This window comes from Rhincodon typus, chromosome 5 (assembly GCF_021869965.1).
Source record: "Rhincodon typus isolate 14 chromosome 5, sRhiTyp1.1, whole genome shotgun sequence".
NCBI lineage: Eukaryota > Metazoa > Chordata > Chondrichthyes > Orectolobiformes > Rhincodontidae > Rhincodon > Rhincodon typus.
In genome coordinates, this window is record NC_063336.1 from 42823297 (window position 1) to 42839288 (window position 15992).

At 37.2% G+C, this 15992-nt stretch overlaps 1 protein-coding gene across 2 annotated transcripts in view; it reads right to left on the bottom strand.

Moving 5' to 3' along the window:
• LOC109913545 (clathrin coat assembly protein AP180-like) overlaps window positions 1-15992 on the bottom strand; it is a 211297-nt gene that overhangs the window by 102812 nt on the left and 92493 nt on the right. For both annotated transcript variants that reach the window (XM_048596769.1, XM_048596770.1), the window contains exons 6-10: window positions 13328-13421; window positions 11019-11130; window positions 10730-10836; window positions 7799-7840; window positions 3259-3342 (exon numbers count right to left, since the gene is read on the bottom strand). In XM_048596769.1, coding sequence (XP_048452726.1) covers window positions 3259-3342; window positions 7799-7840; window positions 10730-10836; window positions 11019-11130; window positions 13328-13421 — 439 coding nt within the window. The remainder of the gene's footprint in view (window positions 1-3258; window positions 3343-7798; window positions 7841-10729; window positions 10837-11018; window positions 11131-13327; window positions 13422-15992) is intronic.

Below are 15992 nucleotides of genomic sequence, written 5' to 3' on the forward strand. Positions count from 1 at the left end.
TTGTACATAAATTACATCTTTTCCATGTCAAAAAACAATAGTATCATGGAAACCACCAAACCCTGACCAAAGTCTAACTGCCCAGTCTGAATTATAAAGATTGACAATCAAGTGTCTCTGTTGCATCTTCATGCCAATGGTTCAACGAATTAACACCCACTCATGCTGCAAGACAAAAAGCTTCAACTTGTTGTCTGCTTTCAGCAATGTTTAAGTTCCTTTAATTCGTCATACTGTATTTGTTGCCCATGATGCAGTCTTATAGTGCCAACTGGTTAATTTGTTTTTAGTCTACCAATTTCACCTTCTCGCCATTTGTCATTTTAATTCACAACCCCACACCTAACTTGACCAATGACCCCTAAATTGACCAATATAGCTCACCACTGACATTGAACTACACCAAAAAACGAAAGAAATTCTGGAAAACCTCAGCAGATCTGTGGCTCTGAAGAACAGTCACTGAACTCAAAACGTTAACTAATTTCTCCCCACAGTTGCTGCGTTTTACCAGCAATTTCCGTTTTTGTTGCATTGAGCTATACTGGATGCCAGCATCCTCAGTTTTTTGTATAGCTTAACACAATCTCAAGAAATCACATCCAACTTTTCAATAAGGCAATTCACAAATTTGACAATTTCAACTCATAACCATAATTCCAATTTTTGTGGGGCAGTGGTTAAAGGTAATAGTCCTACTTTGATATTTTCAACTCCTCTAAACTTATCTTTTGTTACCATTGCCATTTCCTTTTGCTACATACTATTTCTCTAGTCAATTAATCTTTCCTGCTTCCCATCACAGATCTGACCTCTTGTTCTTCATCCCTTCTCCAATTCCCCAGCATTTTATCTTTAACATCATTCTCAAAGAGGAATAATTTTGTCTCTCCAGACATTGCCTCACCTGCTGAGTACTTCCCACATATTGTTTCTATATTAGCACCAAGCTTCAACTTTTCAGGTTGTTGATTTCTTGATTTACATATTATACAGGGGTATCCCGATTTACAAACGTCTGACTTATGAACTTTCATATTTACAAACGCGATCCCATACAGGGGTGTGATTTTAAAGATCCGACATATGACTGTTTCCTGTACTTACGAATGGCTAGTTTGTATGGTCTTGCATTCTGTTCAGACTTGCATTGAAATCTACTTGCAAACAGGCTCAAGAGAACCTGTTTGCAACTAGGGAACTGTCTGTAACTGAGTTGTTAATCTAAGATTTCTATGAGATTGAGACCTTGAAGGATCACAATCATCACAATACAGAGGGGAGACATTCAACCCATCACATCCACTTGGCCGTCCAAATGAGCAGTTCACTTCATGCCATTCCCCTGCCTGTGCCACATTCTTCTTTTTCAGATAATCCTTTTGATGTGTCAATCAAATAATGCCTCCACCGCATTCAGGCAGTGCACACCAGACCTTCACCACTTAAATGCATGGAAAAGTTTTTCCCTCAGGTTTTTGCTTCTTTGGCCAATTACTCTAAATCTGTGCCTTCTTTGCAATCACCTCAAAAGTGGTAAGTTTCTTTGCATCTATTTCATGAAGGCCCCTCATGACGTTGAATACATCCACTGAATCTCTTCTCAGCCTTGTGCTCTCCAAGGTAAACATCTTGATTTCTGCAATCTAATTTCATAATGAGACAGTCATAAATGTCTTCTGCACTCTCCCTAGTACTTTAATATTCTTCTTAGGCAAAACGTTTAGAAATACGACCAACACTCCAGTTTAAACTGAACTAGTGTCTTTTATAAATTCAACATAACATCTTTGCTTTTTTACTTTAAGTCCATATTATTACACCCACATGCTTTATTGTTACTCTTTGCTTGTCCTGTCACGTTCATGACTAACACTCAAACACGCAGGTCCTTCTGCTTCTGCTAAAAAATTACACTTCATTTTATATATTGTCTTTACATGCTCCACCTACCAATTCATATTTCTCTATAATGAAATTTATTTGCCACCCATCTGCCCATTCCATCAAATGGTCTGCCCTTTTGAAAGGTTACACCATCCTCTTCACAGTTTACAACACTTCCAAGCTTTGCATCATCCAAAAACTTGGATATTGTGCTCTATACACCAGGGTCAAGAAAAGTTCCCAACACTGACCCCAGACAGTTCTGCTATACACCATCCTATAGCCCAAAAGAATGCATTAATCAGAGCTCTGTTATACTGTTAAATCAGACAATTCTGTATCATTTTCTGCCTGTCCCTTTTATTCCAAGAGCTATTATAACAATGCTGCACAGCAGTCTATGTAGAGCACATTAAAAGTATTGCCCTCATCAACTCAAAGGACTCCAAGTTAGATAAACATGGTTAGCCCGTAATAAAATCTGCTTGCTTTCCTTAATTAATATGCTGTTGTCCACATGACTTAACATTTTTCCCTAAATTACTGGTTCCAGAAGCTTTCCATCACAAAGTTTAACTGACTGGCCTGACTGGTTTTATCCTTAAACCATTTTTTGTTTTCTGAACAATGGTGAAAACATTTATATTTCTGCAATCCTGCCAGATTTAACAAAGATGGGAAAATTGTGGACTATTTTCTTTCCCCAGTGTCTTTGGAAGAATCTCATTTGATTTTTAAAAACAAAATACGATCAATGCTAAGTTTTGACAGCCCATCTAATACCACCTCCCTATCATTTTAAATCTCTCCAGTGTCTTCTTCCTCCTCTTTCCCTCTTTGGATGGCATCTTTTTCCATGGTAAAGTCAGATGGAAAGTGTTTGTTTAATGCCTCAGTTAATACCCCAGCCTCCAAAAGTAAATCCCTTTTTGGACCCTAATTGTCCCTACTCCTATGCATCAGGAAATATTTTAAAGATCCAGTAGTTTACAGTAAACTTTTTGATAACTAGGTTATATTAAATTTCTGCATACATCAGTTCAACCAGAAGATCAAATTTATTTAAAATGTTTGACTTTAATGAAGTATCTCATGTGCTTTTATGAAGAAATTTTCAAAGAAAATTCTTTTTACAGCATTCAATACAAAGTTGAAACAATGTTTAATGTCATTGTTATTTACCTGATGCTCTCGCTGTTGTCAAGGTGAATTTTGAAAAGTGAGGCTACATAAAGTCACATCAGGATCTAAGTTAACCTAAATACCAAGTTGGTTAAGTATCCCATTGAAGAACCTACTTCAACAACTTCAAATATAGTAACAGAAAGACCAGCACACCAGAGGTATATTGGATAACATATGGACGGTTACCGGATTATCAATGGTACAGTCTTTAAAAGGTGAACTCTCATTGTCAGAATTTTTAAGGTCAGCAAGAATTCTCCGGTGTATTGCCTGCATTTTCAAAGAAAATTATTATAAGAAAGTTAACAAACATCTGCATTTTTCCTACATATTACTGCTGATAACTCAAATAGATGAGTTGTGGTGAATAGTAATGGCAGTGAATTTAACAGTGAAACACTAGATCAGGTATAGCAAATTCAACTTTGTTAGATAAAGGATTATCATTTGGCATAAACAAAAATAAAATTAATCGGATAAAGCACGTTCTATGTTGCATTTAATTTTACTCTTAAATTACATTGGTGAATGTTAATGTTTATTAGAAACATCAGCAACAATTAAAACTTTTGTAAGCGTAAGCTTTGGTAAACTAAAGGATTCATCCTACACAAGATACTTTCCTCCTGTTCCGCTCTGATTGATGGCGAGTGCTTTGTCTCAATATTATGCACCAATCTTTCTTCAGCTCGTCATTCTATGTGCAAGAACAGCATTGCAAATGTCGGATTAACAACTATTTTGGTCATTCTAGTGAATGGCCTCTATCTGTGTTTGTATAATAGATAGCACTCTTGGTCATAAATCTGTATTTGGTACTCCTAAATCAAACTCCAAGTCAATCAAGGATTGAAATTATGACCTAGGTTAATGTTTCATTCTTCAATTCATTTAATTATCAGCTTCTGAGTATTTTAACCTCAAAATCCTCTAAGCCTGAAATTCCTTTTTTTTTTTAAAAATTATGCAGGCTCAATGTTGAATCACTACATCCACAGTTTGAGGTGATAGTGATAAATATAAACCTAAACAATACACAGCTAACAAAGTATTTACAGCCTGGAATTTGCAAAAGGAATCATGCTTGCCATTTGACTCAGTCTTACAGAGAGCTAGTGATTTCTCCAATGACAATTCTGGCTGTATTGCTGTGCAGAAATAACAACTAATTGTCTTTGTCTTTCGTGGGATCTCAACGCGAGGCTGGAGTAATGGAGTAATCAAGCTGTCCAAGCAGTCAATCACAAAAAACATTTTCAAATAGCCATACTGAAGACTGAAACTTACTAAAATTTTTTAAAAAGTTAAAAATGCTTGTTAACTATATACACATAAATTTAAAGTTTTAGAATAGATTAAATTTAAATTATAATATTCCTAAATTTAAATAGTTTAAACTAAATTATAAGAATTCACTAACTACTATTTAACAGTTTTGCAAATACTAAATTCTTCCAGGACCAGTTTTGTTGCTCATCAAATTTTCTATCACTGCTAAAAACTCAGCTACATTGATTATTGAAAGTTATGCCTTGGTTAAAAGGTTCTGCCAGCAATATCAGAAGATTGAAGTTATTGATGGTTTCATCATTACAATTTCTGGGAAGTCTACACCTAAGCGTATAGCTGTGCACTGAGTAATACAATGAAATTGCTGACTTTCTTGTTAATCTGTGCATTCCTGAAGGAGTGGCAATGACACTGAACAATGATATGTGCTATCTGTATCGCCTCCGCCCCACCAAACCCCTACAAATCTGGGGCATAGTGTACATTATACTCCTCCTTTCTAGCAGAGGATAGGAAACACAAGTTTAAACAGTGCAATTTTGACAGAAATTAAGTAGTGATGTATTGCCATATACTAACTGACAAAAAGAAAGATACAGAAGTTAGTTTAGCGGATTGGTGAAGAACACTGTATACATATAATATTTGGTAAGCTAAAAAAGATGTCTGGCAATTACAGAATTTTCCACACTCCCACACTAAGATGATAAAGCTTTAAAATTTAAAAACAAAGGAAATTCATGCCATGCTTTTGCACTCCATCATTTCCACAATTATCACATTGGTCAACATGCAATTCTGCATCTAAATTTAACTGTCAAATCAAATCATCATAGATCACCATAGAATCCCTACAGTGTGGAAACAGGCCCTTCGGCCCAACAAGTCCACACCGACCCTTGGAACATCCCACCCAGACCCATCCCCCTATAACCCACACACCCGTGAACACTACAGGCAATTTAGCATGGCCAATCCACCTAGCCTGCACATCTTTGGACTGTGGGAGGAAACCGGAACGCCCGGAGGAAACCCACACAGATACGGGGAGAATGTGCAAACTCTGCACAGACAGTCGCCCGAGGCTGGAATCGAACCCAGGTCGCTGGCGCTGTGAGGCTGCAGTGCTAACCACTAACCACCAACCACCGTGCCACCCCAAATGTAGCCCTCTTTCCTGCAAGGAAGAATTTATTCTATTAATTCTATGCAAAAGTTAGCCTGGTGGTTATGACGATACAGTTCACACGCTGGTAGATATCCTTGACTACTACTTTCTTGATTGCACTGTACTTTTCTGGGTAAGACTAACCAGCAGATTTACAGTGGGCTGGTATTGCTTTGAAGCTCCAACTGCAGTGTTGAGTGCGGTGCTGATCTATGTTGGGACTACTGCCGTTCAGAGGGCCACACGCAAGGAATTTATAAATAAAAGAATTATGCACTTTGGTCAGAAAAGCACTAAAGGCATTACAAAGTAGGGAGTACAATTCCGATGATTGTGCAGGAGCAGAGGGACCCGGGTGTAAACGTGCACAGATCATTGAAGATTGCAGGACAGGCTGAGACCTCAGACAATAAAACAGTGCTCTAAGCTTTATTAATAGGGGCACAGAGGTAACGCTGAACTTGCAAGGACACTTGTTAGACCTTAGATGGAGTAGTGTGCACAGTTCTGAGCACGACATTATAGGAAAGGTATGAATGCATGACAGAGAACACAGAAGCAATTTACAAAGAATGGCTTATTCCCAGAACCAGTTATGTTTAGGTATTAGGATAGATTGAACAAGGTGGGACTGTTCTTCAAGAGAAGGGGACTGAGAGAAGATAAGATAGGGGTTTACAAAATCATGAGTGGGCTGGATAGAGTAGACAGGGAGAATCTGTTCCTATTTGTAAAAGCAAAACAAATGAAAGGGCAAAAATTTAAAGTGATGTGTAAACAAAGCAAGAATGAGGCGAGAAAAAACTTTTTGACACAGGTAGTAGTTAAGGTATGGAATGCACAGCCTGAAAACTTGATGGAAACAGGTTCAACTGAGGTATTTAATAGAGCATTGCATAATTATTTGGATTGAAACGATGTGTAGGGACACCGGCAAAAGGCAAGAGATTGGCATTGGGTAGAAGAACTGATAGAGGCATGATGGGTCAAGAGGCAACCTTCTACGCCAATTCTGAGATTGTGATGACCATTGCCATTTAAGAAACGCAGATACATGGACAAAATATTTCTCATACAGAACACGGTAATTGGATCCACTTGTGTATACTTTCAAAACACTATCAAACAGCATGTTACTGAAAGGAGTAGCAAAATGCAACCAAAATGATTTTGATGAAATGTTACAAAAACTGCAAATTATTGTCGCTTAATAAAATCCAACACTATACATTAAAGATAATAATGATGCTATTGTCCACCACTATATTAAAATGCCACCAAGGATAATTCACCATCACAGTGGGATTAGCAGCACAATCCATAAAGTTGAAAACTGTGAAGATTGAATAAATCTTGTTTTCTGTAAAAGATACTGTAAGAAAAATTTAAAGCAGATTCCAAAAATAAAGTTAAAAACTTAATCCTTTTAAAAGTTAAGATCACAAAGAAGATGGTTTTTCATCAAACCAAGTTGTCAACATGAAAAACATGCACGTCACTTTTTGGCATTTGTTTTCAACTTGAATTCTCCATTAGAATCCTAGATGAACACTTAACCTCTAACCTATTAAAAGCAGTTGTCACTGCACAGATAAATCCTGTTTTCGGAATAAGAGATGACACCTGGGCTGCTTGTGTCTCACCAAAGTAATTTACCCATGGGAACTTTTTCCTCCATGGAAGAAAAGTTCAAACATGGAGTTTAACTTCTTCCACTTATTTTAGTTTCAAAGCAAATACTGTTTTGCCATTGCTCAAAAACAAGACTACATTGAATAATCTATTTGGTGGAGCCAAAAGAAAATTCTAGAAGAAACTCTTGTTTTGTGATAAATTTTGTTCCACTGATACTGATGAAACTGCAAAGCTAAAATGTACACTACTCTATTTCTAGGAATGAAACCAATTCAGAGATCCATGAGCCTATCATGATCCAATGCAAAATCCAGTTTGCTCTTAGCAGTTGACACAGCACTTTTCATTTGTGATCACAAACATGGTCCAGTAAGAAGTACTCAGTGCTAGTTTCTAGGCTATTGTTATTGTTGCCCAGATCATCTGCAAGTGAAGCAATATCAGTGGCAATAACAAGTGAGAATAGGAATTGAAACAATAAGATCAGCCAATTTAAGTACTTATGCAAGACCTACCAGGCCTCACCACAAGTAGATATGGTTAGATACTGTCTGCATGTGAAATTTGTATGCATTTCTAACATGCAGATTAATAGTTGAACAAGAATGTCAAAGTAATATGAAATAAACTTACTTGAGACAGATCTGGAATGTCACCTTTGTCAATACCCACTTGCTGTAACACAAAAGTTAAAATAATCTGATTATTTTAGAATATACTGTTAAGGTCTCATCGAATGCAATTTCAAAACTTAAGAGTTTTAATTTTGAAAGTACATTGAAATAAATCAACATTAATCATTCAAGCAAAAATTAATTGCTGCCTGTGGTGGAGATCTGAAATAAAAGCAGAAAGTGCTGGAAAACCTCAGCAGCCTCTATGCAGAGATGCCATTATACATGGATGCTTTGATGACTTTGATTTTAAATAATCAAGCACAACATATTGAGGGCTGGAGATTATAAACATATGCACTTCGGACAAAGAGATAACCTTTTTAAGATTCTGTATCCATTTTTGGCTTCTACTTCTTTATTCCAGTAGCTCACTTTACTCAAATCTGTTGCGTAGCATTTTTTGTTTGTGTTGATATGTACATGACTTTCATGAACTCTCAACAACATTCTTGGTTGACTCTTAAAAATGCTAGCAAGTTAGTTTAACATGATTTTCCCATAACAAATCCATGCTCTATTTCATAAATTAACCTCTATTTGCCGATGTGAATTTTAATTCTTGTTTCAGAATTTTACCCATCACCAAGGTTAACCTGACTGGCTAAGATGAGACACAATCTGATCCAGGAAATGGAAACTGTTGAAGTGAGCGAAACAATTGGAAAATATATGGATGTACATGGGAAGACTTTACACTAGACAGTAAAAAAAAAATAGAATTGAACGGGAAGGAGAAAATGGAGTGGCAAGGGGAAACCCTCACCCACACCTTTGTAACCTCCAGGCTCAAATTCCAAAATACTCCTGAACAGCCTTCCATCAATTACACAGAACAGTACCAGCACACAAACAGGCCTTTCGCCACACCATGTCTGCACCAACCATGATGCCATTCTAAACTAATCCCATCTGCCTGCACATGACCAGTGTACCTTTATTCCCTGCCTGTTCATGTCTAAATGCCTCAAGCATTAATATCGCATCTGCTTCTACTACCTCTCTGGCAGCATGTTCCAGGCACGTATCACCCTCTAAAAAGGAAAATTTTGCTTGTACATCTATAAACTTCCACCCTCATCTTAAACCTGTACTTTACAGTATTTGAAACAGTCTCAAATTTGAAATACTACTATCTGGGAAAGACTCTCCAACTATGACCCTAAACATGCCTCAACTTTATGTGCTTCTGGCAGGTCACCCCTCAGCCTCCACGCTTCAGTGGAAAATGATCCAGTTTGCCCAACATCTCACTGTAGCTAACACGCTCTAATCCAAACTGCACACAATAATCCAAATGTAGTCTAACTAAAACAAAAAAAAAAAAAAGTTTTACACAGCTGCAAAATGGCTTGCCAAATCTTACATTTAATGCCTTCACCAATGAAAGCAAGCACACCAAATGCCTTTAACACTTTATCTACTTGTGTTGCCACTTTCAGGGAGCTACAGACCTACACCTCAAGATCCCGCTGATTAGTGATACTCTTAAGGGTCCTACCATTTACTGAATACTTCCCTCTTGCAATTGACCTCCCTAAATGCATATGTCCATTTGTCTGAATTAAACTCCATCTGCCATTTCTTGCCCAACTTTCCAACTAATTTATATCCCACTGTATCCTTCGGCAAGCTTCCTCACTGTCCACAATTCCACAAATTTTTGCACCGTCTGCAACTTACTAGTCAGGCCACCTACATTTTCATCCAATTATTTTATATTACAAAACAGAGGCCCCAGCATGGATCCTTCCAGAACACCACTGGTCACAGACCTCCAGTCAAAAAAAAAAACCCCTCAAACTACACGGTTTCTCCGAACAAGCCACTTGATTGACTGGCAGAAGGCAGAGTAGGCATAAAGGAGTCTTTTTCAGGATGGCAGCCAGTGACTGGTGGAATTCCATCAGGGTCAGTGTTAGGACCACAACTATTCACTTTCTATGTTAACAATCTGGACAAAGAAACTGAGGGCACCGTTGCTAAGTTTGCAGATGACACAAGCTAGATGAAGGGACAGGTAGAATTGAGAAGGCAGGGAGGCAGCAGAAGGCCTTGAACTGGATGTGCGAGGTTACACACTTGGGCTTGAAAAAAATCAGAAATACAAAAGGGACTTAGGAGTCCTAGTTCAGGATTCTCTCAAGGTTAACATGCAGGTTCAGTTGGTAGTTGGAAAGCCAATTGCAATGTTAGCATTCACCTCAAGAGAGCTAGAATACAACAGAGATGTAGTACTGAAGCTGAATAAAGCTCTGGTCAGACCATATTTGAAATATTGGTCAGTTTTAGGTCCCATAAATTTAAAGGAAGGATATGCTGACCTTTGAGGGGATCCAGAAAGGGTTTACAAAAATGGTCCCAGGGTTGAAGGGCATATCAAATGAGGAGCAGTTAAGAACTGGTCTGTAGTCAATGGAGTTTAGAAGGAGATGAGGGGGAATCTCATCGAAACTTAAAATACTGGAAGGCATGGATACAGTGGACATGGAAATGATGATGATTCCACTGGGAGATTTTAGAACCCAGTCTTATAATGAACAGATACCCCTATAGAACTGAGAAGAGGAGGAATTTCTTCAGCCATCAGGTGGTGCATCTGTCCATCTCATTGCCGCAGAAGGCTGTGGGGGCCAAGTCACCGAGTGTATTTAAGCCAGAGATAGATAGGTTTTTGATTAGTAATGGGATCACGGGCTAGAGGGAGAAGGCAAGAAAAACAGGCTGAGAAACATCAGCAGTGCTGAATCAACAGGTTGAACAGAGTCATTTGGTCCCTAGGTCCCGAGATCTTACGGTCTTAAAGGAACCAGAAGTCAGAAAAAGTGTCAAAACAAGGCTATACTGCAGACAACACAAAATGTTTTTAAAATGATTTTAAGTTACTTACTTCAGCAACTTTAAGAAATTCTGAAACTCTTGTCATCCTAGTAAGAAACTTTTTATAAATTTCCAATGCTTCTTTACATTGTCCCTTCTTCATTTCGAAATATTTTTCTAAAATAAAAAAGTTTCATTTATCTATATTATCAAGAATGTAGATTATTGCTATAAGTAGTAAAAAGAAATGGTGCTTTGAAAGCTAAAACTAATGATGTGGACAGCATTTTCAAAGTTAGCATCAAGAGAGGAAAATGTTTTTAATTTCCTACTGATCTCATTTTACAAATTGTACTCACCTAGCAAATTAATGATTCCATCATTGTAACATGCAAATAATTTGATTAAATCTTTGAAAAGTAGCAAGAAAGCAGCATTTATTACTCCATTTGATAATTCACCAGGGCTGACCTGTAATACCAAACAATTATTAATTTGCAACTGCTCTGTCAAATAAGTTTTCTTGTAATACATTACATTCTCAAAGATGCGCGCACACACAGTTACACAACTTATGGTGCAATGAATGCTTTTCCATGCAGAAGATGACAGAATGATCAAGTCTATGCTGAATGTTGCAAGGACTCCATTTGCCATGAAACAAAGAAAATCACACTATATTGAAGTGTAAGCAAACACTGGCTTTAAACGGTTTATCCAACTTCATAGAAACACTCAAGAAGAAATCTTGTTACCCAAAACTCAATTAAAAAAGGTGACTAACAAAATTAAATAATGCATACATAAAAATTCCAGCTGGTCATGTGTAATAAATGGCCTTTTTCACTTCAGGACTTTTCTATATTCAAATTTTGTAGTACAGATATATAAAGGAACAAAAAGAGGGATTATCGAAGTCTCTGCTGTTTTCCTAGAATAAAATAGAAAAACAGTTAATTAACTTTTTCAAATGATCTGGATTGTTGGGAGCAGAGGGTGGAAGATGGACAAAACATTAAAACCGGGCTACTTATGCCAACTAACAACTAGAAACCACAATCACAAATTAAAATGTTTGATGCAGTGGAGAGAAACACATCTAATACATCAGGTTAACGCCTCCCAGAGAATTTTGCCCTCTACGGGTATTGTTTGACTTTTGTTTGTGAAGATTAGGATTTACCACATTATTCAAAAGGCTCCATCCTTTAACTTCTCTCAAAAGCTACATCAACAAGGTGTATAAACTAAGTAGCAAAAGACAGACTGCAAATCAGACGGTCAGCACTTCAAAAAAATTCCATTTGCCATAATCAAACGTGTGACGTCAGTCATTTAAGTGTAAATCATAACACATTCCTTTAGTTCATACAGCATTAGCCATTGCCTTTATAATTAGAGGTTGCACCTTTTATCAAAAGACCAGTGGAAAGATTGCAGATTTGTTTCAAAAGTTCAAGATGCTCAATTGTGATTTTATTCTGCAACTTAAGAGTACCGTGTATAAACATCAAGTAAAATTGGCCATACTGTTATGATTACAAGGCATTAGAAGATAGATATTACTTAAAAAAAGTCATATTTTTCATTCAAGGTAATATGGACATTGTCAGATTCCAGAATGCACAGGGAATGGGGAGGGGAGTTGGTGATGGTTACACAAATGTGGCAAAGGCCATTCATAAACACAGTCCGTGATGTTCAATCAAAAGGAAAAAAAGGGGACCAAACCATTGGTTCCCAGTGTGTGGAAACCTACTCCCATCAATTGCATGAAAATTCTACGTAACAGGAACTTTACTGTACACAGTATTGGAGAGGTATATATTACTTCCTATTGCTCAGATCAATGCCAAGTCTTTTTGGTTTGGTTATCACAGGAGAAGGGGCCCAGGTACAGACCTACTGAAAGCAAGTAGTCAATTATTAAACACCTGAAGAAACACAGCTCGCCTTACAATGTCTGGACTTGATTCAGAGACCTTGGAAAGAGAAAGAGATCTAGAGACAGTGAATGACACAAATGTTGCAATTACTTATTTGCCCGTGCCTAATTGTAGACAGGTTTTTCTGCATGCAGGTGTGGGCTGTTTCTTATCTGGGAGTGTAATTGGAGCTGAACACCATAATCATCAGCAAACTGAAGGTACCAAATAATTGGAAAGTAGCAACCGTAGCTGGTATAGGATTTGGAGATCTTCTGCATCCAACTCAAATCCTCCCAGAGGTACTTTCAGCTTTAGAGAGATAGTCATTAAATCAACAATAAAAATGGATATGCAACTTGAATTTAGACAGTTCTGGCATAATGAGAATTTTAAGGCCAAGAGAGCAATTTATGGCATTCATTGCTACAAATTTGTATCACACAAAAATATAAGAGCAGGTACAGGCTGCAAAGAAATTACAAATGGAGGAAACATGTATTTTCTGAACGAACATGCATTAAAAAAAAAGAGGGGTGAAAAAGCAGGTGTTCAAATAAGGTCATGCATTTCACGAACACAAACTGCCCATGCGTCACTAAGCATTCAGCATTTGCAATATTGTATGCATGCAAGATTTAACAAGGACACAGATCCAAATCAATATTAATTTCTGAACTGAACCTGTTCAGTTCAGCAATGGTAGTCATAACCACAAGCTGTCAAGCTGTTAAACTACTTACATCAAACTCCAGTAGCGCATCCAACTGCCCTTGCAGTATTGGCATGCCTTTCAATAATTTTTCTGGAGCCATAGTCCTCATTGCACCATCAGCCCTGTGAAGAAAAAACACGCCCGAACTAAATAACCTATTTTACCCGCAGGTAACTACTTACATCAAATTCCATCAGAGCATCCAAATGTTCTTGAAGTATTTGCATGCTTTTCAATAATCTATCAGAAGTCATAATTCTCATTACACCATCAACCCTGAAAAAAAAAATTGTAGCTTTGGAATTAATTCTTGCTTTTTGTATTTTCACCATTTCAACCTTATGGTCATAGAAAATTAATTTACAATCCTTTTTCCCCACCCCCTTTAAGTCGAACTACGTAACTGGGAGACTAGAGAATCTGGCAACAAAGAGAGCTTCAATGACAAACTACTAATATTAGCAACTTTAAAAATATGATAAATAAAGGAAATATTATTTCCACTCGTATATACCTACTTGCTTGTTCACTCAGATCACAGATGCTTTTTCTCTTGCTTTGACACACTATCAGCTTGCACTTGTTATGCAAAAAAAAAATTAAAACCCGAAATAGATGGACAAGTCTAACCGACAGCTGATTATGACCCATTGTCATTATGGTTTTTGTTTAATATTGACCACGACAGATCAGGCTTCACTCCTTGTTCTAGCGGATCTGCCTGAATTGAAAAGTTAACAATAGTTAAAGTTAACTTCAACTTTGAAGTGGCAAATACTGAGAGGCAAGGATGAAAAATCGTAATTCAATCATTTACTAAAAGAGAAAAGAAGGGGAAATACAACATAAATGCATTTCCAAACTGGAAATATTTCAATGGGATCCAAATATAGCTGTGGAGGACAATCGTCAATGTTCTCTTAATATGTTCAAACAGAAAAAGGTTCTTTTTTAACATTAGATCTTTGGCTCCAGAGCAATAACTTCTAAAACTAGGCCTGGTCATTACTAGCTCAGCACAGTCTTACTTACTTGTATTAAAGTGTGTAGATAATGGCACTAAAATCAGGAGGATAATTTTAACACACCAAACAGGTGAGTTGGAGTTGGGTGTACAAAAAAATCTCATCTCTGAACCCAATGAACCTTGAACCCACCAGTTTTAACAGAGGCAGAATGGGAAAAAAAGGCAAGTAACTGACCCAATTAAACATTTTAAGCAATTTTGCATGGATATTTCTTTTCCCTCTCAGTATCACCTTTAGTTAGGGTTTCCAAGCCTCAAATTCAGGTAACTGAAAAGTTAGAGACAGTAGGAATGCCGATGCTGTAGAATCTGAGATACAAGGGTAGAGCTGGATGAACACAGCAGGCCAAGCAACATCAGAGGAGCAGGAAAGCTGACGTTTCGGGTCTAGACCCTTCTTCAGAAAATATCTGAAGGGTCTAGACCCGAAACGTCAGCTTTCTGCTCCTCTGATGCTGCTTGGCCTGTGTTCATCCAGCTCTACACTTTGTTAACTAAAAAGTTAAGTGAGATTACTGCATGGAATAAATGAGTACTTTTTCATCACATTTTAGCTGATCAAGAAACAGAAAATATTCCCACCACCCCAACATGCCTACACCTCCCAGTCCCACTCCCAAAGAAACATGCTCATCTCTTAAGCAAATCAGTGAATAAAGGAAGTAAAATTGCCTTCGACTTTGGTACAAAGCGTAGAGCTAGTTAGTGATATTTGAGGGTGGAGGGTGGAAGGTGGAAGGTGAAAAATGAAAAACGAAAAACGGGTAAGCTCCCTAGCTAATGGTCTTTTTCAGATACCTTCACCACGTGGACTGAGTCAGTTCCAAGGGGCGAACTGTTTTCAACTTGGGAGGACAATTAAGAATGGATAACAAATGCTGGCTTTGCCACCAAAACCCACAGACAGCAAACGTATGAAAAAAAAGTCACACAAGGATTGGTTTCTCAAATACTGGAGACAATTTTTAATCATTTCAAATAAATAATGATATCTCCTTCTTTAAAAAAGAATTTTAGGTCTTTCTTTGCTGTTCCATTTCCTAATAAGACAAAAGAATTTTGGTGAATGTTTTCCTTCACAAGCCCAAAAAACCTTCTTGTAAAATGCAACAAATACAGAATTTAAAAATCTGGAATAAATACTTGAAGGGGAACAATGATTCTTCTGTCTAAATACTTTTCACATGTGAAGAAACGTGCAAATTTTTCAGTCTGGATTTCAAAATAGAGAGAAATGAACATTAGCTAGTGCTGTGAAGGTATGTTTTTAAAAAGGTCAGAAAGTCATCTGCAAAACACCTGACATATGACTGCATTCAAGTGCCAGTTAAACTCCTGGGGTGTTAATGGAATAAGTTGTTTGTAGTTTTGAATTTGTCATTAACAGAATAAATGGAACAAAGTCATTAGTTTTCTTTTTACTTCAGTTCAAAGGAATTTAGTTAAAAAGGGAAAAAAGTCTTTTTGCAAAGATATTTTCCAGTTCAGTAAAAAAGTCAGATATTATAGAAGCAGTGTTTTACTGGTTTCTAAAACTTCCAAGCTAGGAGAATTTAGGGTGGAAACCTTCATGTTGTCAAATCTGACAAATGCTTAGGCCAGAATTGTGAAACATTCATGCCATCAAACTCAGATTAACTGTTACAGCAAGAAAAAGAAACTAAAG